This window comes from Orbicella faveolata, unplaced genomic scaffold (genome assembly GCF_042242905.1).
Source record: "Orbicella faveolata isolate gen_17 unplaced genomic scaffold, um_ofav_v1 contig_4, whole genome shotgun sequence".
In the NCBI taxonomy this organism is placed as follows: Eukaryota; Metazoa; Cnidaria; class Anthozoa; order Scleractinia; family Merulinidae; genus Orbicella; species Orbicella faveolata.
In genome coordinates, this window is record NW_028301569.1 from 5,931,003 (window position 1) to 5,958,178 (window position 27,176).

The 27,176-nt window shown below is 39.6% G+C and overlaps 1 protein-coding gene and 1 long non-coding RNA gene across 3 annotated transcripts; one reads left to right on the plus strand and one right to left on the minus strand.

The window, feature by feature from the left end:
- Positions 1 to 4,952: 4,952 nt before the first annotated feature.
- LOC110041151 (E3 ubiquitin-protein ligase PDZRN3-like) lies at positions 4,953 to 25,546 on the plus strand. 2 transcript variants are annotated; one of them, XM_020746427.2, is made up of 8 exons: positions 4,953 to 5,813; positions 6,355 to 6,438; positions 7,097 to 7,204; positions 14,533 to 15,072; positions 15,893 to 15,979; positions 18,027 to 18,089; positions 18,652 to 18,750; positions 22,472 to 25,546. In XM_020746427.2, the coding sequence occupies exons 1-8, from the start codon at positions 4,953 to 4,955 to the stop codon at positions 23,780 to 23,782; spliced, it is 3,153 nt and encodes a 1,050-aa protein (XP_020602086.2). In that variant the 3' UTR covers positions 23,783 to 25,546. The 2 variants fall into 2 exon arrangements, with proteins under 2 accessions (XP_020602086.2, XP_089131996.1); XM_089275870.1 differs by lacking the exon at positions 4,953 to 5,813 and adding an exon at positions 5,859 to 6,242.
- On the minus strand, positions 17,125 to 27,098 carry LOC149101233 (uncharacterized). Its single transcript, XR_016203003.1, has 2 exons — positions 26,777 to 27,098; positions 17,125 to 17,243 (listed from the first exon to the last, which is right to left on the minus strand). It is a non-coding gene; the product is annotated as an uncharacterized LOC149101233 (long non-coding RNA).
- Positions 27,099 to 27,176: the final 78 nt, after the last annotated feature.

Consider the following 27,176-nt stretch of genomic DNA (forward strand, 5'->3'; position numbering starts at 1 on the left):
TGTATTTTCTGTATTTTTTTCCACGTATATTTATTTTTTTAATCTCGTTAAAATTACTATAAGAGAACAATAGGCGGTGAGCTTTAAATTTAAAACTCGGCAATTATATTTGCAGTGTTTGCCGAACTCATTATATTTCTTGCTTGTACGATGCCGTTGACACAAAGGAAAGACTTAAAAGGAAGAATTTGATTTCAAAAATGTTACAATAATAGATAAAAATTAATAAGCGTCAAAGTATATTTTGCTCGGTTTTCTAATGAGAAAGGCGCATAATTTTTTTCCCGCCAAAGTATCCCAGGAAAAGGTTGTTTACTCGTCTTAGAAAAGGTTAAAGGTTCTATCAGCTTGCGCTTACCAGTTCTCAGCGGAAAAAGGCTTGTAACATTTTCAATAAATTCGAAAGCAAAAGGGAGCATTGAATTGGGTTCCTGGTGATTTGAGGCTTTTAAATGGTTTCCCATCATTGCAGTTTTCTTGGGATGGCCGCCTTTTAGTGTGGTAATTTTTATCGTTGGCAAGTGTCGCTTAACTACGCCTACAGATCCAAGTTGCAATTAAGAAGATTATTTCGGCTTTGCCACAGTTTTCTTTAAAAAGAACATGGCGTAAGGCCGCTTCACTTTTTAACTAAAGGAGGTGTCAACGCGCTAATCCTCGCGAAAAGAAGCAATTAACACCAGGCAGTGATCGAGTCTTCCATCTGCCTGGTCACAATGAAATTACGGAACAATGTTTCGATTCGGAAAGTTTTAAAGCTGTGTTCGTTGGCGGCTGTGTTGTTTTCGGCCGATCCTATTGTCGAAGCGTCAGTTTATTTAGATTTCATTTCCGTTCCATAAAAGAAGTGGTTTTGATGTTGAGCAAACACTCTTTCGGTCGGGATCGTTTAACACGGTCCTAGACCAAGTTAATCGTTTCGCCAGCTAATGTAAAAGATACGTTCGTGGCAGGTTGTACAAACAAGTTTTGCAAGGGTTTATTTTTGTTCAAAACAGCGAGGCTTTCTTTGTCTCTCAGTATGAGCCATTTGCAATCAGGAAATTAGCTAGTGATGAAGACATACTGATCGAAAGATAAGTTAATATAAATCAATAACTCCTTTGTTGTTTTCTCGGTCTCTCTGATCTCCAAAACCAGCTGAATCTAATTGCGAAATGACTTTTCAACGAGAAGAATTCTACCTTCAGAAAAAGAGCAAACGAATGCCTCATCAATACCATCAGGTTTAGACCTGGGCTGTATAAGATCACATCACTTGGCCTTTCTTTAAATCCAGAAATTGAGTGAAATTTTATGTAAGGTTGGAAAATTGCTGGATTTGACCCAAATTCTTGTTTTCAATTTGCAACCGCAAAAGGTCGATCGATCGGTCAAAATTTTAATCTAAATGGCTCCTTTCGCGAACAAATTGTCATAGCAACTAAGACCACAAGAGAGAAAACAATTTCAGTGGGAAGGATCGGTCGGCAATTTGTGTCATTTCGCTAGCGACAATGCCGCCTTGAAATCGCCAGCGGCAGGGCAAATTGTTGTCTCGGTTCGTAGAAAACATTAGATTGTCTAGCCTCTCCCAAATATGAATTCTTGATAAGAAGGGATAAAAAAGACAGATTTGTCTTGAAGCTTCATTAATTACCTACAAACACTAGGGGGTACTAAGCACTTGCTAGACTGGGAGAAATCTGGTTCGGGCGATTGAGGTGCGTATCTCCAAATCATTATGCAATATTTCACTTTATGATGTATGGAGCCAAACTCGTAAGCTTTCTTCTAAGAGTAGAAAAAAATCGAAACAAAAGAAATTAAAATACTGCCTGAGAATCTTCGGGTAGACTGAGGAAATGTGTTTTATTTGTTTATATTCGCGTTTATTGGAGCGTACAAACTCAGTGCTCATATACCAGTCCTGGAAGGCAGCAAAACGAGGTTTCATCACCTCGGGTGCCTTATCAGTAATACAAATTTTTGAGCTCTGCCCCCTACCAAGCCAGGCCAATAGTATTTTCACGCGTAGAGTTAGAAAGCTATCCTCGCTTTATATATGTTTCAAAAAAGACCTCGTTGGATTTTAAAGGTTTCGTTTCGACGAAGTTCCGGTGACACAGATCACTGCAAATGGCTTTGCTGCGAATTTAAACGTTTGTGCGTTTTGCAAACGGAGACAAATGTGGAATTAACACAACAGATAACCATCAGGCACAAAACACACCGTCAACATTCAATCCCGTCTCAAAACATGGGAAACTTCCGAGCTGAAAAAGAAGTGTTGCTTAATTACACAGATGTGCAATTAAGCAATACAAGATGTATTGCATAATTAGTTTGGAAAACAACAATTCAGTGCTATGATCCACAAGCAGAATCAATATGGCAAACAAGAACCGCTCGGTTGCCTCGCATTGGATGTGAGTAACGAGATATTTTAATAACATCATACTTCCTCGTATTTTATATTTCTGAAAAAATAAATCAAAACAAAATTCCGATCTGGATGACATATTCGTTTCACTGAAAAAGAAAACCTTTTAAGTGCACTTTGTAACTGAACCACAAGCTACCTGTATTTTAAGCCGGCTTTTGCCAAAGAAGATTCCCGCTGACCTTGTTTCCCCCCGGTTTCCATACCCGTATGGAGTTCTTAGACTATTTCGAGCCGTGTATCACGCCTACCAGTCAAACATTGTCAATTCTGTCTCGAATAAGTATCAACCACGAATCTATCGCGTGATTTTTCGAGGCACGTTTAGCAATGTTTCACTACTTATGCCTTCGCATAAAAAACGCCAAACATAAATGCAAACTTCATCGTAGACGTGTTTTGTTTTGATTTTCCGGCGACTCCCTAAATAGCTTCCTTAAAGTTTTGTGCGTAGGCGCGGATGGTCTATTGTGAGGAAGCGTTTTGACCAAACTATGTCCGAGGCAAAATTAAAGTGGATTATGTTTTCTCTTCGTTAAATAAACTTTTCTCATCCGATATTTCCTTCCCAATGCGGGAAACACTGCTGTTATCTGTGAAGAATCAGACCTACAACTGTGAAAAAGCCGCATATTAGTCTACAATTTTTGTACAAGAAGATTTAGTCATTAACGATAAGGCGTTTACAACCTTTAAATTTAATGTTCTGACGCACGCTTATTTTCGTGTTGAAAATGCCAAAAATCGCATGGATTCCACGCGATCTCCTTCCAAAACAAACCTAGTTTCAAAGACTCTGATTTCCGGAAATTCTTGTGTGATTTGAGACTAGCCTATCTATTGTCGACTTGTTCAAATCTCAAGGATTATCCTTGACAAGAATACGCCAGTAGAGAAAAAACAAGTTCTTCGACTGGCTAAGCATTGCTAATTGCAGCAAAGTGGGCTAAATTTGCCATTGGAAGTCGATACTAACTTGTCGGTAAACATTTATTTTTGTTCCGAAAATTAGTTTTGGTCAACATACGAAGATAATGGGTTGTATTTTGTACTTTCTTTTCAGCTTAATTGCGGAACTTTGGCGGATTTGATTGTTACGCAGGTCTTATTAAACGAAAAGCAATAAACTATGAGCTGTGACTCGCGTTTAGTGACTCTCTTTTTCCGCTACAGCATAAATTATCGCCTGCTCATTCAATACAGCTCTTGTTTATTTACCGAAAGAACCAATACTGACTTGCGCCCGAAGCGAAAAAGCGCTTGCGACCCTTTCTCTTGCGTGAAAGGTAATTGGGGCCATTGAAACGATGCGTTTTGGCGAAACAAATGCACAGATTAAGCAATCGTCCCCTTTTGTGTGAGGTTAAAAGAAATTATTGTTCTCGCCTAAACATCAAACGGAATTGCCTGTATGCCGCGTTTAAAATATTTAAGCACGAAAACACGGCAAGAGTTAAGAGAACGTGGCTCATAAGTGATTTTAAGCACATGAGAAATTTCTAACAGAGGCCAGGAAAGTGTCTTTTTACTTCTACGCCTCAGCGCAGCTAGTCTCAGCTGCTTTCGGAGAGGAAAATATTAATGGAGACACTGAAATGGCCTCTAAGCGAATGCTGAAAAGATCGGTAACTTGTCTAATTGTGTCGGCGAGTTCTTTATGAATCTAAACTAGTTGAAGCAAATGATTATTAGCTGGAATTAACCAAACACTGGCTAAATTAACCCATTGAGAAATGTTTCGCGTTAAATAGGACTTTTGTCTTGCCAAATAGTGTTTTTCCACAGCATGCCTATTTTAATCCCATTTTCTAGCCGGATTTTGGCGTTGCGACTGAATACAAACCATAGAAGCTTACCTCGGTTAAAACAAGATTACAAACGCGAATTTTCGAGCTTGTTATATGGCGTACGTGTCAGCGGTTTACACCGTCATTATTTTCAATTATCACTTTCACGGTTAGAGCTTCAAAAGGAACGGCGACTGCGCTAATAGATTCTAAAACACGTCAACTCTAAATTTAATGCTCACTATTTTGGAACGGCGAAAACTTCAACTCTTGATAGACCATTAGCAACAGCTGCACAAAAATTAAACCATTCTTTGTAAAATATCTCTACGGAACAATCGACCCACACAACAATGCCTCTAAAAAAATTCGCCTCTTTTAATGTCCTTAAAATTTGTTTTATTTTTCGGCGCTTCTTTTAGTAACTGTGATACCCTGTTTTTTCGTGAAGCTGCGCTTGCCTGTCATGCACGATTAAAACTTTCATTCTCACTGTACTGCAGTTAATCAACATAACAATAGATCGCTGGTGTTTAAAGATTCAAACATCTCTGGGGAACACGTGGGTATAAAAGATTGCTTTTACGTGACCGAAATCGCAGAATTTCTGAGCGAAAATTGACTGTATGTCGCTGAAACCACCAGGTTTCAGTGTGACTTCTGTTGTGGTGTTTTGCGTTTTGATTTCGCGCCATATGCGGAAAAGCGGCTCGTTCGCCGGAAAAGAACATGTTGAATGACCAATGAACCAATCAGCTCGGGCCATTCATCTGACAGCTATTGTCATTAACGTATTCCATTTTGACTCCGCCCATCTATTTTGTCGCAAAAGTTCAAAAGAGCCAAGCGTATCGAGTTATCTGGCATTTCTGTTGTTTCTTTTTACGGTCGATGGGCTGACTATGGGTTTTGACGTGGAGAGGTTTTTGGAACCAGTGGACGACGATTTGAAATGCGGTATATGTTTTGGTGTTCTAGAGGAGCCCTTAGCAACCCCTTGTGGCCATGTATTCTGTGCGCAGTGTATTATTCAATGGACAGCCGAGAGCGGATCGTGTCCTCTCACATGCGAACAGATTTGTGTCGACGATCTAAAGAAAATACTACCATTGAGTAGTCTCATCGCGAAGCAAAATATTCGATGCGAGAATTTTCGTCGAGGTTGCCCGGCCATTTTACTGGTAGAGAATACTCAGTCACATCTTTTAAAATGCCGCTACGCAAAGGGTTTTACATCCGGAGGTAAAATTATGGAACGTAACTCAAATTCCACGGAAAGTCGCGAATTCGCGAGAGTTGTAGTATGCGAGAGTGGCTGCGGCCTTCCGCTGCTCTACCAAGACTCCTCTACACATGACTGCATAAAGGCCCTTCAAATTCAGATCGCCTCGCTTCAGATGAAATTAACTAGGGCGGAGCAGGAAAAAGAGTTGGCCTGCGAGAGAATAGCGCGCAGAGAGGAGGCAAATCAGGACAGAATTTTAAATTTGGAGAATGAACTTCATAGCTACCAAGTTCAGGTGCTAAACTTCGAAAGGCAATTAAAAGAATACCGGTTACAAGTGGGTATATTTCAGAAGTACAATGACCCGCGCGCAGACCAGGTAGGTGATATTAGCTAAATCGGGTCAGTGTTTGGTTTATATTTTCCAATTGAGCGCACATCGTACGCACTGACATGTTTGATTTAGGGCATAAACCGCAGAATGGCTTGTACGTACGAACGCGCAGTGATTTTACCAGATCAATACCCCGATCGTTTTGATCAATTAGTGAGCACTGTTGGAGTTATCGAAAATCGCTGGACACACTCCAGAGCGGCAAAGCTAGCCTCGGTGTAAATCAACAACCAGCGCTTCTATGCGCTGTGTTTTTAGAGAGCGGTACACGCGCGCGTTCCTAAAATGTCGATGTTTGACCCGAATCTTGGCGCATCGCGATTTAATCGGACAATGGATTGCGCCTCGGACTGTGAAAGATATTTCGGTCGAATGTAGCCATTACCACGACACCCGAATGTTTTCCTAGCCACGGTGAGCGACACTTTATTAAGTTGTAAGTAAACAGACACGGGTGAATATTATACGTTTTCTATGTGCTTTTGATTACATATGCCAGTCCGTTGACTTTTCTCTACTCTTGCAGGCCGCCGAAGAAATCGAAGTCGAAGTAACGCTGACGCGGGTAAACGGTGGATCGCTTGGCTTTAATATCATGGGGGGCACAGAGGTACGTAGAACATTTTAGAAGATCTATTCGTTATCCTAGACGGGCGTAATGTTCTAAATTGTCACTTATTCGAGAATTCCGTTCGCCTAGCGCAAACAAATCTAATTTTACGTTTGGTCTGGTATGTGACACTGGCCCAGTTCTTAGCGATACATCTAAGTGCTTTTTAATATTTTTTCGTCTGCTGTTGTGTTTTCTTTACAATGAAGTCGTGGCGCGGAAGCCTTCTTGCCCAGGCATGTGGTGTGAGATGCGTAAAAAGATTAGCGCCTACCTAAAACCTGATCAAACTCTCATAATTTAGTTATCGCGTTTAACACAGTAACATGGAGCGCTCTCGTTTGCTGGCGAGTGACTGATGGACAGTGTCCCTTAGGAAAGCCCCCATTCAATTCAACTGCTCTTTGTTTTGTTTTGTGTAGCCATTGAAAGAATGTACTCATAAACACGGCTGGATGCCAATGTTGTGAAATAAATAGCTGCACTTTTGTCTGTTTGAAATTTACTGCTACCCCCGGTCGCGCGAGTTCACTACGCGTATTGTTCAAACGCGCGGACATGTTAGAATCCAGTTACCAACATTCCTGCTTCTCGACTACGACTCTTTGTCCTGTGTGAGTTTGCGAACTCTAAACCTCTCCTTTATTCTCATTATCAGGTCGGAAGTAGTAATTCACTCGGTGGCGGGATTGTGGTTTCCAAGGTCGCAGACGGCGGCCCGGCCTCGAAGGAAGACGGTTTGAAAATACAAGACAAAATTTTGAAGGTAAGTGCGAGGAATTTTCTCGCAAACACGCCTCCTTTCACTGCGCGCGTACTTCGAGATGAGCCTCGCCGACATCTTATTACATGACATGACACTGTGTTGATTTTTGATATCAAAGCAGCTCGCGTCCCCGAACCGCGAGATATTAAATCTACCCTTTGTCTCGTTAACCTGCTTTTCAAATTCACTATTGCACTCTGTTGTTCTTTTGTGCGACTAAACATTGCAGCAGAGTTCTTTCCAAAGAATTTATTGACCGAGAATTGATGGTAATTTAGCTTAGGGTGTTTGTAGATTTCCGACTGTCAACTTCGGATTAATAAACTAACTAACAAAACCAGATGCTTCCGCTATAGAAGAACAGCCTCTCTTAGTAGCTTTATATACCCCTTGTAAACAAATTTGGCTTTTAACTTAAGCTTTATTCAGAACATGTTATCTTAACCGAACTGGATTTCCCGGCTTATGCGTTCATACCCAAAAGGAAAACCTGCAGCACACGGCATTTTTAATTCCTTGCCAAGATCACATCCCCGTGGCGAATCGAATTGAAAACTCGAAAGGATTTCTTTAGAACGACTTTTTGTTTATTTTTTACGGGTTGTTTTGCGTTTGAATTTCAATGAGCACTCGCCGCGTGGTCCATGTATAATTCACGGCCTTTCACTGTTGAATTATTGTGGTATTTGTCTGGCAAAGAGCTTTTACCACAGTAGGAAAACAAGATGTCTTCGCTACGTAGACCTCATGCAAACATCAATCTCTTACACTCAGCTGGAAGTCACTGTCCTGTCACGCGACCTTCCAGCATTTGCGAGTCCTTACTGCGATAAGAAAAGCACAAATTCCAATTTGGTTCTGTGTGTTTTTCGCCCACCTGCGCAACCCAAATGAATTACACAAAACCAAGGACATATTATGTGGGTATGCTTTGGTTCCTCGCAGCGCTTCACAAAAGGCGTTTATCGGAAATTGATCTGTCAGGCGAACAATATAAAAGTATATTTTGGCTTGCAATATATTAGTCCAGGATCGATAACAATAGAAGATAAACTGCTTTGGCAGCCATAGGCGAGACTTCAGTTTGCGATTTGTGGCAGGCGTACGCGAAGCGATGTTTAATTCATTTCTGTCAGTCTTTTTTCGCTGTCTCGATCGGAAAACTGCCTTCGACGCACACAGCCGGTTTGATCACAGATCGAAATCCTTCAGATTGTCAACTTTTTTGGTCTAAGGTCAAAAAGAGAACTGTAATGGATTAATTTTTTAGATTTCAAGCACACAAGCACTTCAACGCAATGCTCGCATCGCTTAATATTTCCCCCGTACCTTTCATCTGGAAGAAACGTCTGTTCTTGCTCAGCAACACATAAGTGAGTGCACTTTCTTAAATTTCACGAAATCTCGTTTAGAAATCAGTATGCTTTCGCGCTATGGAATCTCAAACATCCAACTTGTATAAAAAAAAAACAGAAAGCGTGAATTCGCAGACTTATCTATCTGTGGTATCGCTGTGTTCTCCTTACGAACAAAATCTATAGAAGAACAATGTTTTATTACTCAAAAATGTTTCAACTTTCCCGCAATAAATACAATTCCAACAGACCGACATAGGACAATTTGAGTGCTGTCATTTCATATCTTTCAGTAAAATATATCGAGCTTCAAATATCTATCATCGCTCGCTTTTTCTATTGAATAGACTTCCTGCGAGTCTGTGAAGGCCTTCTTATGTTATGATAGGCATTACAGAAACACACAGTGTAAATATTTTTCGCTGAATTAGTAGCGTTGCGCGGTAGATATAACAATTCTTGGTTATCGCTGACCTTTTGAAATTAACTCCGTGCTTTTGATATATCGCCGGTTATAAAACTTAGATCAATACTAAAAACGTCAATATACACTGCAACAATCAAAGACTGAAAGAGCCCGTTTAATACTACAAAAGTATTCTGTTTATAGCCTTATCAGGATATATTGCTTTCGCGCTAAAAGAGCTTTTTGGACGCCGAATTCATGGCTACAAGAAGTCTAGCCAAGTAATAGTCTGTGTTTCTTTTTTGGTATAATTCTTAATTTTTCGGTGATTTTTGTGCTTTGTGAAGATATTGAATCAGCGCGAACTCTAGAAAACCCATTTCCTTAGGTCTTACCTCAAAACAATTATCAAAAGTCATCAAAGATTTTCCGTCAGAAAAAAGATTAATCATCTATTCATTTGACAAGTGTATTTAAGGGTTTCGAGCGAAATTTGAATATGGTTTTTTTGTTGGTAACATTTTGAATCGAGTTGTGAATTTTTTATGAGCAGCGACAGTTTCCAACTGTAATACACCGTTAATCCCTTAAGTTTATCAAATGAATTGTTGTTACATGCTTTGTGCGAAAAAATATCGCTGCATTTGTTTATAGTTTCTCTGTGTGATTTCGCGTTGAAGATTAAAGTCGGCGAAAACTTAGCGGTGCGTTGACGAAAGATATTTGACTTCGCTTGAAACGTTCAACTTGTTTTCTTTAATCACAAGCTTTATTACCATCGAATACACGTGAAAGAGAATTAAAAGCGGCCGAATGGAAGAATATTTACTGCATCATTTCGGAAAAAGAAAAGAATATAATAAATTGAACTGCGATTATTTTCAGCCCGGTACGATATAACTGTGGAATTGATCTTTGTTTTTGAGAGATTTTATGTCAGATGTTTTTTATACTGGGAGTAATTTTAAATTTCCTGCTGTTCGCGAAAAAAGGTGACTTGTACAAATATTACGTGGTTTTAGCACAAAACAAAGGAAACTGTTAGATCATTGGACTCTGATGTGATTTAACTTACAAAGAGGATTTTGATAAATTCAAATGTATTATGAAAAAGACCGTCAGACAACACAGGGTAATGTCAAATCGAAAAGGCAAATAAACAGACTAAAATTGAAAAGTTTGGCGAAAACACTGCACTAAATCATGTATTAATGATGTGATACCTACGTGTAGAATTGATAAACCTAAAAATGAAGTCAAATCAACTAGGGAGTTTACAAATGTGGAACTAACAACACGTTAGTTCTTGAAATTGTGACTAATGCCCATTTCTTTTGCAACGATTTGACAACAGACCATCTTGTTATAGAAACCAGAGAAAGGAATACTACAGCCTTTTAATTTACAATGGCTTGCACTTTCGCTGTAATTTTAGAGCGATGAAAAACGTATGGTCATTAAGTGATTAGAAACGAAAATCACTTTGTCGGACGAAGCAATACAAAACGGCGACATTTAAGGATGTATAAGTGTCTTTGCTAGCGAATAATTCGTTCCCTGACAGTAAATTACTTAAAGTGGGTTGGCAGACAAGCGATTAAAGATTGTCACAAAAAACGTGTTAATTTTACGATGGAACAATTCGTTAACAAGCAACTAAAAGTCCGGTGTCGATTCCGTGGTCATTTTTGATTCATAATTCATTCCCGCAGTTATGATTTTAAAAGGCAGAAGTTGTTAAATTTTCAACTAAGTGTGCTAAATTGGATTTTAAAGAACGGACAACAGAGCCATTTTACATTATTTATGTAGACGGTCTGCAGGTGTTTGTCTCTGTAAATACGTTAATGAACCTCGAAAAAAAACGAAACATTTTAGCGTCCCTGTCGCGTCCGCTGTTTCGTTTCAATTTTTAGCAGCGTTGAAATAGAAAATATCCTCATAAAACCAGCTTTAAAAGTGTTTTTACGAACCAATACTAAAACTGTAAACTGCTACTATATGTATTTCAAAGACCGCAAAAACTGAGGTAAAAAATTCCGAACACGAACTTGTTTGTTGTTTGCTATTTGTTTTACAACTCTAATGACATCTTCTCGACAAAATCGTTTTCTCGCCTCATTTAAATATACTTCAAGTTTTTGTAAATGTTGTTTTGCACGGGATATTTGAGGCGTGCAAAAAATACTGTGTTGTGCGCAGTTTCTCGTTAGCGTGAAATAAATTTGACTTATTCATCATATGACGAGGCGAACTACGAATCGTATTTATTAGTGTCATCGAATTTCAATGCCATTTTGCTACCTTCATGATAAATATTTAAAACATATTAATAAATAGAGAAACGTGGCAGATTTTTGGCTCGTCATGGACCATACTTAAACACAGAAAACTTCTGTTGCAACTGAATGTTTCCACCATGTTTCAATATAAGCATTTCATACAATCACATATTCTTTTCCGAAAAGTTCCGTTCTTTTTTCGCATATATGCAAAAATATTAATTAGGGTAGGAAGCGTGCATTAGCGAGAGATCCTAATTTTCAAAATTAGAAGACAAAATATTGACATAAATCCGACTCTATCCGCTTTCTCGCTCTTGTTAGTGGTCGATGAGGAAATATCCTTTTCAAAATAAAATTTCAAATGTCACGGAAAGGTCTTATTTGCATGGTCAGAATATATCCGTTGAAGATTCTGGTAGGCACGGAGATAAACAGAAAATTGGTCTGTTCCGTTCTGGTAAGCGAATTTAAATCCAACTTGAACCAATACCATTTAAAATTGAGGTACATTTTGCATTTCATTCGTTCAAAACAACCCAGAATTCCGAATATTAGTTCTAATGATTTTTACTTTACCAAGTCTGCTCAATATCTTGTTGTTTTCGTGTGAAAGAAGCCATATTTTTGTCCATATATCACTTTAATTATTTTATTCATTGTTTCATATCTATAAGATTTGTTGCTTTTTTCCACATGTTCCACTAATCTTGTCACTTTGCACACAAAGTCTCTAAAAATCAATTTGTGAACATCCTCAAACCGTTTTCGCGATTTCCTCTAGTCCTGAGCAATTTTGAAAGGTTATTTAGGTTATCAGTGAAGATATTGGCTTCAGCAAAAAGCCGGAATATTTTACGATAACAGGAAAGTGCATAACATTTCCAAGCAAAAGTTAAAGTTGTCGTGCTCGCGGTCGACTTCCCAGAAACTTCGTTTCCCTACCACTCCTTGGCCAGAAGCGCAATTATACTTCCCTTGGCTAAAATTTTAGACCATACAGATAATAACATTTTGTGGCGCAATATTTTCTAACGCCATCTCTTCACTGATTTACCGCTTCCCTGATTTATATATCTGAGTGTACCGAAGTACCGAGCGAGTTTGCCTCGAAATTGCGATCCGTGATATGCAATTTGGGTACGTTAAGCCTCGTTAATGTTTATGTAAACACAGAGGTTATACTATTTCTGTACTTTAAACAAAACCAGTTGAGCTAGCTGTCGCTCCCTCGAGTTTAGCAAAAGTACTTGTTCGTTTTTGAACGCTCGGGTTATTCTTAGCGGCTTAACATATGATTGTCTGAGAAAAGGGTTTGGAAGGAAAACATTGTGAAGATAGCTTAATGGTAATAAGCTCCACCTGAAGCTCTTCTGGTGAAAGTTTTCCCATCAGCTAGGGCTTATCGGTTGTACATTCTTTTCATATTAAAAAGCCATTGTCACGGTGTTTCTATACTGATACGAACAACATGTGGAAAATGTTTGCCTTTATCGTACTCTACTGATCAAAACACGAACTCGGAGAGGAGAAAATAGTATTCTATTTGCGAGTAAAAGGCAATGCTTATTTGCAAAGCAATAGGACCGCGTACACAGTCCGTTCTTCAACCGCAGCTGGAAAAGCGATATTGAAACAAAACGTAATCAAGAAAACAAAAATCCCTTATTAACGAGACGGGTTTTTGTTTCTTCAGGGACAGTGTTTGCATCACAGCATCTGTTCGGATTTTGAGAGCTTCGTGGGAAATTACGACCCACTCAGGATGTGGTTTTTGAGTAATGAACGTAATTAACTGAAGTACTGTCGATATTTTCTTTCCATGTAACGAGCGTTTCCTTATTCAACGCGCTCTAATTGCTCTAAACTTCGCATATTATCGCTCCATTCTCCGCTAACGTTTGGTTTTAGAGCCCAATGAGGTTTTCAAATGTCTAAGCAAGGTTTTTGACTTAGTAAAATCCCAAATGGGATTCCAATAAAGTTGTCTGCTTGTACAGAAGTTTACTCGATGTTGTTCTCTGTCCAGACGCGACTTGGCAAACTCTTGCATTGTCTAAACCACCACCTCAGCAAGTGATTAACATGTGTTATCAGAGAGTACAGAAAATCTAATTTTCAAAATGTGCTTTCAACATGAAGCTTTGATGTGAGTAGTAATTAGTTCAATCTTCCTCGGGGCAACAGTGGTTGATATGGAGGAAGTCAGCAAACATTTCCGATAACTCGACAACAAATAGTTCTTTTTATATTTGTCTCTCAATCAGTGAATAAACACAATTGTGAATCGTGTTTGTCAACAATTTTGAATTGAAGGTAGCGATTTCATGTAACAGCAATCGACTTGTTCATCACAAGTTGACAGTCTGCGGTTGTCACTTGGTGGCAATTGATGGACATTTTAATGTGTCCTCAATGAAGTACACATTAGACAAATCGTAAATCCTTCTGTCAGTATTGTTTTCATGTAATTGGTATCGACTTGTCCGTCACAGGTGGGAGGTTCGCGACTGTCATTGCTTGGCATCGGATGGACACTGTAATGTTCTTTAAATGACGTGGTCCAAAATATGCCGTGCGGCAGTGACAAGGTGTCATTCTCAATGTTGTTTTAGCGTGAGAAAGCGACGCGCTGCAACTCATTACAATCAACACTGAGAGCAAGCTATCTGTTAATCACGAAAGCGATAAGGAGTAGAGCTTTTTAACTGTGTTTCAAACGCAACTTTGTTTTTAAAAGGCCAGAGGGTAAGGAATTCCCCCTGGGCTTTTTAAAATTCAGTGTTCGGAGATTTAGCGTATGATAAAAGTGCATTATACAAGTGATAGAAGCTTCACCTATCTTAATTCATATCTAGAGTTTTAATCGAGGAATGAATTACAAAGCTGGCTACTATAACTACCATCGTCTGGCTTTGAGATCTATAGAACATTCGTCATCAAATGAATTCCGATTTCTTTTGTTAATGCTTATGTCACCGGTTTATAAATAAGTGGTCGAAAACCGTCTAAGAAACGAAAAAAATTTAGAGGGTGGGTCTTCCAGAAGCTCGGAATTGACAAAAGTATCGATTACAAAGCAAACATGGCTTTCAAATTCCGTTTGAGGAAACTGCTTGAGATAACGAAACTAGCCTGTTGTGACAAATGTGACAAAAACAAGGAAACATGCAATTCATATGGTACCACAACTGCGATATCATCTCCCTTCCAACCAAACAACTTCAAAATAATAGAAAATCGTAAATCATTCTCGCTTATTTTGCATTTTGATATCTATTTCAGGTGAACGGTATCGACCTATCGGAGGCCAGCCACGCCACAGCTGTAGAAGTCATTAAAACAGCTTCGGAACCGCTGCATATCGTAGTGAGACGAAAGTGCTCAGACGCCATCGTGGATTGTGTGCCTTGTGTGACGTCTACTGGCACCCAGACGGACCTTTGTCTTGTTCAAGACGTCGAGAGCATGGATACAGACAGCGGAATTCACGACCGGTACAGCCCAAGGCAGGACTTGCTGATACCATTCGAGAAGTCTCTTGATGACGGCACAAGCAGTTCGGAAAGCTCCCACCGCCGAATCGAATCCTTTTGTAGGGACGATGTAGAGAACTTGCGCTCGACAAGCGAGAGTTTGCCGAGTTCTGAGAACATTGTTGGCAGCGAGCAAGGTACACTGCCTCGTGTCACGCTCGTTGTAAAAGACGTGAATTATGTTCATGATGTTGATGAGAACTCCAACTGTGACTTGCAAGGTCAGCCTTACGTGACAGCAGTTTCCGACGAGATTTATTTCGACCCTGAGTTTGACTATGAATATGAGGTGGGTCACTTGATAAATATTTAAGACTTGTTTAAAAAGCTTAGTCATAAGAGGTTTGCGTTTAAACAAGATATCTTAGTCCAGGGAAACAATTTCAGTTTAGCAGTAGGACTCATGTTGCTCGACGTTCCGGAGGGACTCCAGCATTGACGACCAGTTACGAAAGATGGCGGGGCTCTTTTCTCCGGTTCAGCAAGTTTGAATCCGGATATGATTCCTGGACACACGACATTCTCAGTTGCTATCTCCACCCTGGAATATAAATGGGGTAATGGCGAGTTGTTCGGTCAACCTAGCAGAGTGTTAACGGGGATTTGGGAGAGGAATTGTAATAACCTATGATAGGTTGGTACCCTATCCAAGGAAGGGTGAGGGGGCTAAATTAGTTGTAGTTACTTCATTTTCCTCCAACCGGAGTGGAATGCCGAAGCCTACACGAACGAACCGGAGTTAATTATCGAAGCCTACACGAACCCGGTTTGAATACTGATGTCAAAGAGCAGTCCCTCGATTACTAGGATTGATGCAGCCTTTACCTTTCCAATGGATTCAAGAAGGAAGTGTCTTGTTCATTATCAATTAAGAGCGCGTTTGAGATGTGAACTATCGTCTACGCGCACAGTCAACTTAACGACACTTATTTTGCTAACTGCGATCTTGCACGTGTTGATGCCATCTTGGACGCTAGGTTCTCTTGTTTCAAATTCCAAAACAACATTTTAAAACGAATACTTATCTTATTCCTACAATTGCTAAAAGGTACCCTTTCTGAGTAATTATTGGTATTCCTCATACTGAAGATATCATTGCGCTTTTTCAGGAAATAACTCTCTGGATAGCAAATTGTGATCTAGGATTAACATTCTGTTGTGCAGAAGAAGACGAAGCAACTGTCTATGTTTGCGAGGTGCGTTATTTTGGTTCTCTGGCTAACATATAGACTGCTAGCAGTCTTTCCTTTTGCTTGGAAAGTCCGTGGGGAAGAAGGCAAAACAAGTAAGCGTACGAGCGTGACAGCGAGGTAAGCAAACCGGTAGCGAGGGTGTTGGAAGACCGCCCGTTTTCCGACGCCAACGCTACTTGCGACTCGCGGCTTCGCATGTCACGCTTGCATGCTCACGACTCGCTCACTTCTGTTGTGTTCTTCTTTGCGTTTTTCCTCATGGCACTCGAGCAAAAGGGAGAGTTCTTGCAGTGTAGGTAAGATAGTAAAAGGGCACGAGGTCAAGAAAATGAACTTTTAAGCGTCAACTGAAGTGTCGTATGTAAAGTGTGGTAAGTGCTAGCCTTGGTGGTTGTTACTCGAACACTGGCTGACGTGCCACTCGACTGCTAAATCCACAGGCTTAAAAGTTATAGCCTCCTGGTGCAGCCTAAATAATACCGTATGAACATTTGAATGGTACAAAGTAGAAACTTGTCATCTTGGCGTAACTCAGCTTTGTGATTTGAATGGTCACTCACTAGGGATTCATATACAGACTTAAAGTTGGAGCCACCTTGTACAGTACAATAAACAGTACCACATGAAAGTTTACTGCGCAATAGCTCTCATTTTCATGTTTAATCGACACGACTTTCGACTCTGGCTTTGACAATGTTAAGCCATGATAAATGTACACTGCTGTTTTCAACGGCTCCAGCGGGTCTGTCTTCATATTTTCGAACTTCTGGATCACATTTACACAGCCAGTGTGATCTTGTTAGTCTCGATTCTCACTGTGTGATCTTGTTCGTGAGCGTAAATCTACCATACACAAATCTCATTGGGTGTACAGCTACTGAAAATATACTGTGCCACCCACTGCGAAATCTTGTTAGGAAAAAAAGATTAAAGTACCCGCTAGCCACTTTGATCTTGTTAGTCAATGCAAAACCACGAAGTGATTTGCAGCTGTGCTAAAAACATCTCTTTTGTTGTTATCCTGGCAAAAAGGTTATCACGTTTTGGCAGACAACTTTGAAACGTCCGTGTGCTTTGTTTTGCTCGGAAAGACTCGGTAATTCTTCGTCGAGTCTTCGAGTGCGTCCGTAAATGAGTATTCGGCATACTTAAGTTAAAATATAAAACCACTTACCATTCAAAGCACACATGGCTCACAAATGCGTTCAACATTGTTTTGAAACCGTAATTTTCCGTCCCCCTTGAAAAAGTAGCTTGTGCAGAAAGCCTGTGGAAAAGAGAACGTAACGTTACTCCGCACATGCGACTACCCAGCCATAAAACAGGTCGTGCTTTGAAAAGTCTTTGAATAACGTTTCTCATATATAACAGTCGAACCCCTATTAAGCGGCCACCCTCGGGGAAATGGCAGGTGGCCGCTTAAAAGGGTGTCGTCAGGAATTAGCACAAGACTTAGTTGAAACGTCAGTTTATTCAAATACAAACTTGCTTTAAAGGGGCTCAGTCACGGTTTGCGCATATTGAAAAGTTTCGCCTCAATTTTTCAAATTCGTCGTTTGCAATCCGTGTCAATCTTCTCCATCCTTAGCCATCCTTGTTCCTTTATGGTTTATCATTATCTCTTTGGTGTTTTTCTATCTTATTGAACTGTTAGTTTCAGGTTTCCTACCATTTAAAGGTAATTTTGTATGTGGCCAAAATAACTCAAAATACTGCGACTGAGCCCCTTTAAGGCAACATGGAATCACATAACGGCAATGATGACTGCGTAAACGAGTACTGTAACTTATGTCCTCTTGACTTAAAACCGGGGTTAGGAAAGGGTCAAGGAAGTGTCGTTTCTCGCTAAAACGTATGCGACATTTCGCGTAAACAAACAAGCGAACAAACAAGCAAAACGTCGTCTTAGCATCATCTTTGTTACTTAGCAATATTTCTTCCGCTCGTTATCTCTTGGAAACGAGGTTGTGTTCTTAACCAAGTTACTTGCTTCTTGCATGAAGTGACTGGCAAATAGGGAATTTATGGTTTTGTTTAAATTTTTTGACAGATTGAGCCTGGCTCTGTCGCGTACCTTGATGGGAGGTTGACGCTATGTGATGTAGTTTTAAAGGTATGGTTACCGTTGTAATAGGTCTAAAACTTTGCAAATCACTGGCAGATACTAGACGCCTGAGCGCTAGTTTTGAGATGACTTGACGCCAATTTAGCTAGTCACACAACGCTTTTCCCCTGCTGGCGTGACAAGTTGTCCGCGTGACAGCGCCACATTGCAAGTGGAGCGTGCGCGTTGTCCGCGCACGCCTCGCGTGTAAGGTGGATGCGTGAACACGAATCTTACCGCCCTCGTTCTTCATCTAACGCAAAAATTTAATTTATTTCTGAACTGGTAAATATGAGAGAATCGAGTTTCTTTTCTCTGCCCTGAATTCAATTTTCTTCTACCTACTTTGTTCTACCACAATCTCAGCGCGGGAACCGTTATAACAAAGGGTGATTTCAATCTAGTTGTAATACACTGAAGAAATGCAACTGAAATTATGATAGAGCTGGTAATGCGCGCACAACCCTTTAAAATCGATGGAAACGTTTTGGGCAGGTCCACAGTTCAAGATGATCGTAAGGTTCAAGAATTTCGCAGCAAATATTGATGCATTTGTCGCCTCTTTTCACAGATCAACGATGTTCCTGTGACGCATCTCAGTGATATTGAACCTCTTGTATACGAATCAACCTCCACGATCAAGTTTCTTGTAGCAAGACCAGCACAAGAGGTCTGTACAAATGATTATTTTTTTCTGTGCACCCAGGGATAGATGATCCCTAGGCTAGTAACTTTAATTGCAAGATCTTTTAGTAGCTTGGATTTACTATTAGCCATTCAGTCAAATAACAGTAGCAGTTGTGCTAGTAGTAACGTTGTGACCCTGCTAGCTTATTTACCGGGCTGATAACGGTGTTATCAGAAAATGACATTTTTTAGGCTGGATTGAAAACCATGAGCCTAAATCTTGTAAAGTTGCCATTATAGAAAGGGGTGTGTCAAATCCTTTTGGTGCTAAATCCTCATAGCAAATGAAAACAAAACAGTCATTTATAGAAGGTGGGTTATACAAAAGCCCTACAGATCAAGAATGTTTTAAGTAACATTCGTGCAGACATCTCTAATTTCCTTCTGTACCCAACATAGTTTAGAGCTGATAAAAAAGGATTGGGAAGTGTTGTTTTGCGCCGCATAAACCTCAGATAAACTTTATTTATACAGGGAGATAGTTTCAAGAGCGTTGGAATTCGTAACACAGCACTTAAAAGATAGTTAAACACGAAGCTTCTAATTAGAAACTGATAATGGAAAAGGTTAACAAAAGATTTCATCTGACATTCTCCATTACTAACAATTCGTTTAAAAAGCTTTGCCAAATCGATGGTTCTTGAAACCAAAATATGTGCGGGTAGTTATTTTTAATTTGATGTTTATTTGACAATATTTCAGCGGCTTAATCAAGAGGCCAGCACTAGTAACCTTTTTATTTGAAATCCTTGTAGCAATTTAAATGAGATTAATACTTAGAAAACTCGGCGCCCTTTTGTAGACTTCTTTAGTTACATTAGCAGGCGTGTGAACGAAATGTAAATATGCAAGTTTTTGCGTGTAGAAAAACCTTCGAATGGCGTGTAGATACACGCGTGCGAGGGAAAGCCCAGGAAAAACTTCCACTAAACTCGTGTCTTTTCTAGCACCTTCCTTTTCATGTGCAAGGCATTGAAAAGCACTGAAGTATTACCAACTTAGAGCTTTTTGAATAAACAGACTGCAGGCTAGACGTATCTTTTGTATTAAAACGTCTTAGTGATTTATTACAATTTCTATTTAATCCCCTGCTAAGACCGTGGAATGTGTGTAATCTTCATCGAAAAAGATAGATGACAGCGGCTGATTTCAAAGGGTTTCCAAACTTTTAATGGCTTCAGGTCACGCAACAGTTGAGCATTGCGTGTTTATTTGTATACTTTAAAGCAAAAATCGCTCGCCTTATCAATAAAAGCGATTTCAATACGAAGAGATTTTGATCCGTAATTGCCTTAAATAACAACAAAAGTAGTATCTGGGTTTTAAGACGTAAAAAATATTTGTATGCCGCGGAGTGGATTGCATGCAAATAACGATAGGGGCGTTAAGATTTTCCCAGCAAAAACAAATTCTGCTTTGTATCATGGAAAGAGCACGGTTTTTGACAAAAGCACTTTTTGCTGAGAGCTTTTTCGGAGTATACAACTGTCTAACACATACTTGAGCAAATTGGATTCCGTTTGCATTCAAAATCCTCGGTTGATGGATTTCAAAATAGGATAAAATCTCTTAATTGTTAATCACTAAGTATTAGAGTCAGCTTACTAATCTCTTATTGCACTGTAGAGCGCAAACTTTTGGGCCCTGCTGCGAGGCTAAGAGCTTTACTTCCATTTGTATAGCTAGGAGAAGATCTGCTCTTTAAATTCCTCCACACATTGCACGAATATATCACGTTCTACAATGAATGTTTTGTTGAAGTTAAACAGCAACTTCGCGGGCAAAATGCGAGACACTTTTCTGGGGAATGAAAATCGGACGTAGTTTTGTCTTCTTGTAACGTGGAGCGTCGCCGATAAACGTTATTTTCTTAACAGGATTAAGATAAAGAGTAAAGCAGGTTATTTCCGGTCCATTGCTGAAGATAATCTTTCGTCTAGCAGAACACCCACAGAACACAGGTGCAATATCTGCCAGTGAAAGGCGACCTCAATAAGGCACATTCTGTTTGTTTCTTTGTTTGTTTATTAGTATCGCATTTTTTCACTGATTTATTTGATTTTATTTTTTTCTCACGGTTGTTGTGCATAGTTTTCGTTCTTTTCAAAATAATCCACTTTGCATTTGCCTGGAATTTCGCTGATCTTGTGCGGGTTACTGATGCCAAATCGAGTGCCGGTGCGCCACGAAAAAAGGTGATCTATACTGTAAAATACGATGCTCCCAGTTCTCTCGCAATTCTCCGCGCGTTCAACGACCGAATAAAAATACGAGACAATAGAGGGCTGTAAACATTCTAAGGTGTTCTATTATGCCTACTAAATTTTAAACCCTCCCGGTTGAAACTTGTTTTACATTTTTTCGGTAAACCTCAGATCGTGTTTCCTTCCTGCGTTGCCTTTTAAAACGAAATATTAAACCACAAATCTAGCTGTGTTAAATGAACCAAGTTGGTCATCAATCAACGCTTATAATCAACAAAAAATTTAGTGAGCCGGAAAACGAACACAATCTTTTTGCCGAAGTCAAACTCGATCCACAGCGCGGCATTGAAAACAACATGCCCAGCAAGAAGGTCAATCTCATTAAAATTCGCCGGCAAATTAATACAAAAATAACGAAAAATTGACAGAAATTTCCGTTTTTTAGAATTAACCAGACTTAATTCCTAGCTGAACATCGGTCGATTAGAAGGTAAAATTTCCAAAACCAACACCATAATTTATTTAATAGGATTGCCAATTCAATCGTAATTTTTACCAGCCGAGGGTAACATTTAATTTAAAAATTGCACATCACGTTATCTCTCATAAAATTGACGGTAGATTCTGTGCGATCCAAAAGAATCCAAATTATATGTATCTCGTTTCGTTCTGCTCCGCAAATTTGATCAATTTAAAGTGCTTTAAGATTGTCTTAGCGTTTAATCCAATCAACTGAAAATACACTCTCTCCTTTGTCGGTAGAAGGATTGTGGTTAGCTCCTTAACAAGCTTCCAAGCATTTCTTCTTCTAAGAGAATTTAGGGTTTATACATTAGCAGTCGTTTATCTCTCTTTCAAGTTTTGAACTAATGTACTTTACAGCGCTTAGTCGCTTTCCCTGTCATAAAGAGGAATAAGAAATATTTTGGGATTATTTCAAAAATGGCTTGTCGTCTGACTATTGGCCAATCATATAGTGTTATAAAAAGATCCACGAAAGCCCAGGGGAAAGTCCCTGGGGGTTTGCTACATCCCCCTTGTATTTATCCCTAGGTTAAAGCTGGTTTACGTTGTTTAAGAAACAGAAAGTAGTTGTTATCAGAAGGAAATGTGATTTAAGGGAATCCAAGCAGAGATCCCCTAGATTTCTTAAAGGAAGTCGGCCCCTACCTGCCTTCAGCTTAATTCTTACCCCAGGGCTAAAGCCGATTTGCTTATTGTGAAATGTAAAGAACAGTTGGTATTAAATGAAGAATGTGTTACACTGAAATTCAAGTAAGGATGCCCTTAGTCTTAGGGTATCGGGGATTCGGTGTGGAAAATCCCCTACCATTAAGCTATTCTTTAACCCACGGGTAAACACTGTTTGCGTAGTCTGAGAAACAGAGTGCAGTTGGGAAATATAAAGGGGATGTTTCCTTACTCAGTTACTCCTTACCCCACGGCTAACGCGGTTGAGTTGTTCAAAAACTATATTAAAACCCTTCGCCTTTCTTCTAGGTACGGGCCACTCTTTTGGGCAGTGAAGGAAGTCAAGACTGGGGCTTTGTGGATCCAATCGACGCGGAACTAAGTAGCTTCAGAATTGATGTGATCAAAGAAGAAGACGAAGATGGAAACGATACGTTGAACAGCGAGAAAACGAACGGCGACAAATGCGAAAAGGACAGCGGAGTCGGAAGAACCGACGAGAGCACGAAAAATGACGAAAGCTCCGGACCCGACGTCGTAGAGGAAGCTCGGCCGTCGCAAAACTCTCGTAAAAATTCGCAGGAAAACGGCGACAAACGCTTAGTAAAGGACGATTCAAACACGCGCGAACGAAAGAGTAGTAGTTCCACGCGTGGTAAGGAGGACCGAGCGTTTTCTCCCATACGGTCGGGAGAAAACTGCTCTGGGAAATCTCGGGACAATTCATCACCGGGCGAGAAAGACTCTAGTCGAAATCACAAGGAGCGCTCTCCCGAAAACGGTCGTACACGCCGCCATAGCAGTGGATCTCCAACTAAAAGTCTTTCACCTACGCACAATGGAGGATCGCCTCCCAGAAAGGATAGAGACAAGGAAAGGAGTAAAGAACGGAAAAAGAACAGAGATTCACACAAAGACAATCATGAATCTCGCGGTGAACGAGATCGCAGTCGACACTCCGACCAGAAGCGTAACAGTAAACTAGGCAACGTAAGCAGGACAATTCGTGCGTCTTACATAAGAGCCGTGAACAAGGACTCGACTCAACACATCAATTTGATTGGCGAGTCGGATTGTTTCGGTGGAAGGGGTGATTATCACGACCATCGTAGCAAACAGAAGTCAAATCTCACTGACAATCAATCTCTAAACGGATCTCAACAGAACATTGAATGGAAAGTTCGAATGTCCAAAGACGGTAGTCAGATTTTTGTTCGCAAAAGGCCTGCCACTGCAGCGAGGCAGGCGAGGAATAAACTTCTGCGCGACCGTGCCCAAAAAATTACCGACGAACGCAAAGGCATGACAACTGATGACGACACACAAACCGTTTACCAAGGCCGTTACTGGCCGAGAGAGGACCGGAGACGACACTTAGAACGAGTGCGGGAAGCGCGCCGAAAGAAAATCCAAAAACTACAACAGCTGAAAGAATCCGAGAGCCCGCACACGGGCAGCGGTTCGGAGAGTGGCAAAGGACGCCGGGATATCATCGTTGAGATGAGTCACAGAAAAATGAACAGGAAGCAGTTTGATGACTTTACAACAGTTCGTGAATATCTAACTCAACGAAACCCCGACGGGTCCCCCGTTGGTCCGATTCACGTTACCACTGTGTGAAAAGTGACGTTTTAACACATATCGTCAAAGACAATTTTTCTTGTCGAACTTAAGTATTGACCTCAATGAGGCCAAAAGGTTATCTGATGTTTTATTTGTTTTATGTTGCGTACTTATTCAATTTCTGTAATAATTTCGGCTTGTATATCGTGAAATATCCGACAATTGGGTGGGGTATTTCACGCTAAACTAGTGAGAAAGCACTGAATAGTTATTTTTCGTCCCGTGCCGAGTTTTTGGCGGGAAGTACGGTTCGAAGTGGCGGGAGCGAATGAGAGACAAAAAACCGCCAAAGATGCAACGAATTCCTCTCCTTTAGATTGGATTTTTTTTATAAAATTATAGTTTCTACTTTCATGGGAAAAATTTCTTTGCAATTGTCCATCAGTGATAGGAGTAGTGAATTCTTTAGCTTCTAGGCTGCAATTGAAAGTAATTTCCCATTTTAGTCATGGATAAAACGCAGCCTGATCGTTTTGTTTCTTAGAGAAACGATAAAACGGCAATGTTTGTTGCTCATGAAGCCACTAAAAAAAATCAAACGTCGGTTAATATAGCTGTTGTGTTGCAAACTTGAAAGTTTTTACGGGGAGGGGGGATTCTTTTTAAATTAGTTTACCGCCGTTCTGTTCTAAATTTTCAAATCTTCTATGAATATTTTTATTTGTTGCAGTTATGGAAAACGAACATTTTTATTAAACATTTATTTAACTTTTTTCAACATTGTCCGAAATCTTCTTCGGAGCCGTTACTTAGGCGGTTACGCAACACTTGTTAAAGGTCGCGTGACGGCCTTGAAGGAGAGTGTCGAGAGAATACATTGTTCGTTGTTAAGATTTACTGTTTATGTTATGTAAGGCTTGTAATTTACTGCCAAAAAGTTAAGCAAAAATTCCCGAATTGTATCTATGTATAAAGTAAAAGATGTAGTATTATTATAAGAAACAAATTTAATCAATTTAAAGAGCTATCTATGACATTTTTTTTTTCTGTTTTCAAGCAACGAAGGAAAGAGTGACAAAGAATGGAAAACAAGTTTATCATAAGTTTATGGAACGAAATGCGAAAATGTATAGAAATACGACGCGAGAATAATTATGCGTTATCTTAACGCTCCGGGATGAGTATTTAAAGACTTTTTTTTTATCAAAATGGCAGTCGAACCACTAGCAAACGCCAGTCGTGGAAACTGAAATTTAAGCTTATATATTTGTAAATATAATTATTTCCAGTCACTATTTCCTTTAAAAGGTGAAACGTAACGCCGCAAATTTGTTTTACAACTTATAAGCAGTGGCCGCCATTTTGAACAGCGGTTGTGATTTTTATAAGTTAATTCTTTGTCAGTCTAAATTCCTTCAACGTTTAACAAATTTAAAACGTAACTAACTTGGTGAAATCTGCAATTGTAAAGCCCTGAACTTAACAATGGCTGGACTCTTTTGCGCTTATTTCTTTGGGCAAAAATATTAGAACTAAATCTTGTAAATAAAAATTCGTCTTCGCTTGCTGAAGGAGCACGTAATGTTTTCAACGAAAAATAGAAATCGGCAATGAATTAGATTGACTACCGTTTAAGTCATTGCAGTTGTAAACAAGTCTGTGTCTCTCTGCCATAATATACTTCTGTCTCTTACGAACTGCTAAGTTTGGTTTTTCCATTTTAGAAATATATTAACGTCGTAAACTTTAAGACGTTAAAGTCCACTTAATTTTGGGACTTAACAGTATTCTTTGAAAATGTCATTAAAATCGAAAACCTGATTCTCTTGTGTCTTGTGCTTATAATATTGTTTACAGGAAGAAAGCTCTCGAGACCTTGTTTGCTTTTATAGTTGTAACGGTTATGTTACATGCTTCCAAGAAAGCTTTTCAATGGCTTTTTCGTTAGCGGAATACTAGGGGAGTGGAGGGGGCGGGGGGCTGTCATAAAGAAAGCTCTCAACTTCCAGATCACAGAATTATTCGAATATTCGCGAAATATCACCGAAAAAAGGAAAGGAAAAACAGATTTGTCCAGTTCAATTTAGTCACCGATTCCGTGTGATCCTTTAGAAAAAAATGCATATGTCTTCACTCTAACAAGAAAATAATCGCTCTGGCTTTTTAAATCTTGCCTTCCGTCATCAATGAATTAAAATCATTTTGCTTCAGAGCTTATCGTTTTCAACAAAGCATTTCACTCAAAGTACATTTTGCTGCTCTGAGAATATTTGAGTCGAAGTAGACAGCAATATTGATATTTTCTATTGAGTATGATTTATTGCCGGAGGTCATCTTTGTGCTGTAAGTACTTCTTGTCTTGTGAAAATAACACATTCCAGCCTTTGATAGACTTGTTTGAGCACGATTTTATACGCTTCAAAGATTGGTAAAGTAAACAAGTGCAAAATTTAGCTGTATTCCGAATCTGAGTCAAGTATAATGCTAAGTCAATACCTTCAAAAAGTATTCGCTTGATTTTCTTCATCAGATTTAACTGTACAATGAGATTGCCTTTCGTGTGTGGGTTAAATATGTAATTAACTTAGCAGATAAATCAAGGTCAAGCCCTTGAACATTGATAAATTTACCGGACGGCAAGTGTTTCCAAGAGCCTTTGCCCTACGGCACAAATACAAATCTACGCCATAAAAAAATGATGTTGTCATGCTTTAATTACCTAAATAACCGCTTGCGATGGATTGTCCAAGTCTTCTCGTCTTCCAAGATACGTCGTAAGTTGCCAAACTCGTGTTGGCAAACTTCAAAAAGTTGGCAAACTCGTGCATTCATACGTCAAACTCGCGTTAAATTACTATTTCTCTTGTTTAGATTTATAATAGTGATACTCTGTAAATTCACTATAAATTCACATCACAATCTAATTCAAATCACTCAACAAAAGTGGATATAGTCGTGAATACAGAGCTTTGAATTGAAAAGAGTAATTTTTGAAGATCGACTATGATCAAAAACAGAACTCCATCGCCCTAGAACACAAACTTTACTTACCGCCTTTTAACCCCAGTTTCTCCGCTAGTTCTTCCATTTTCTTCTGCTTGTTTTTTATGTCTTTATACGCTCCAGACGAAACGTCCCACAGACCTAGACAATTTTGAACTTCCTCGATGAATTGAAAAGTTCCCTCACGTTCGTCTTCACGTCCGTCCGCCATTTTGTGAAGTGTCACGCAAATCACGTGAATAGAGCGCGTGTTTTTGATTGGTTGACAGTTACCAACACACGTTTGCCAATCGTTTACACGTCAGATACAAGTTTACTAACACGAGAAAGTTGGTGAAAAAGTTGGCGAGAATAGAGGCAAGTTCTATTTATCGCCAACAGTTTGCCAACGTGTTTGCCGACTGTATTTGTGCCGTTCACACACACCAACTTCAGTTTGCCAACACGA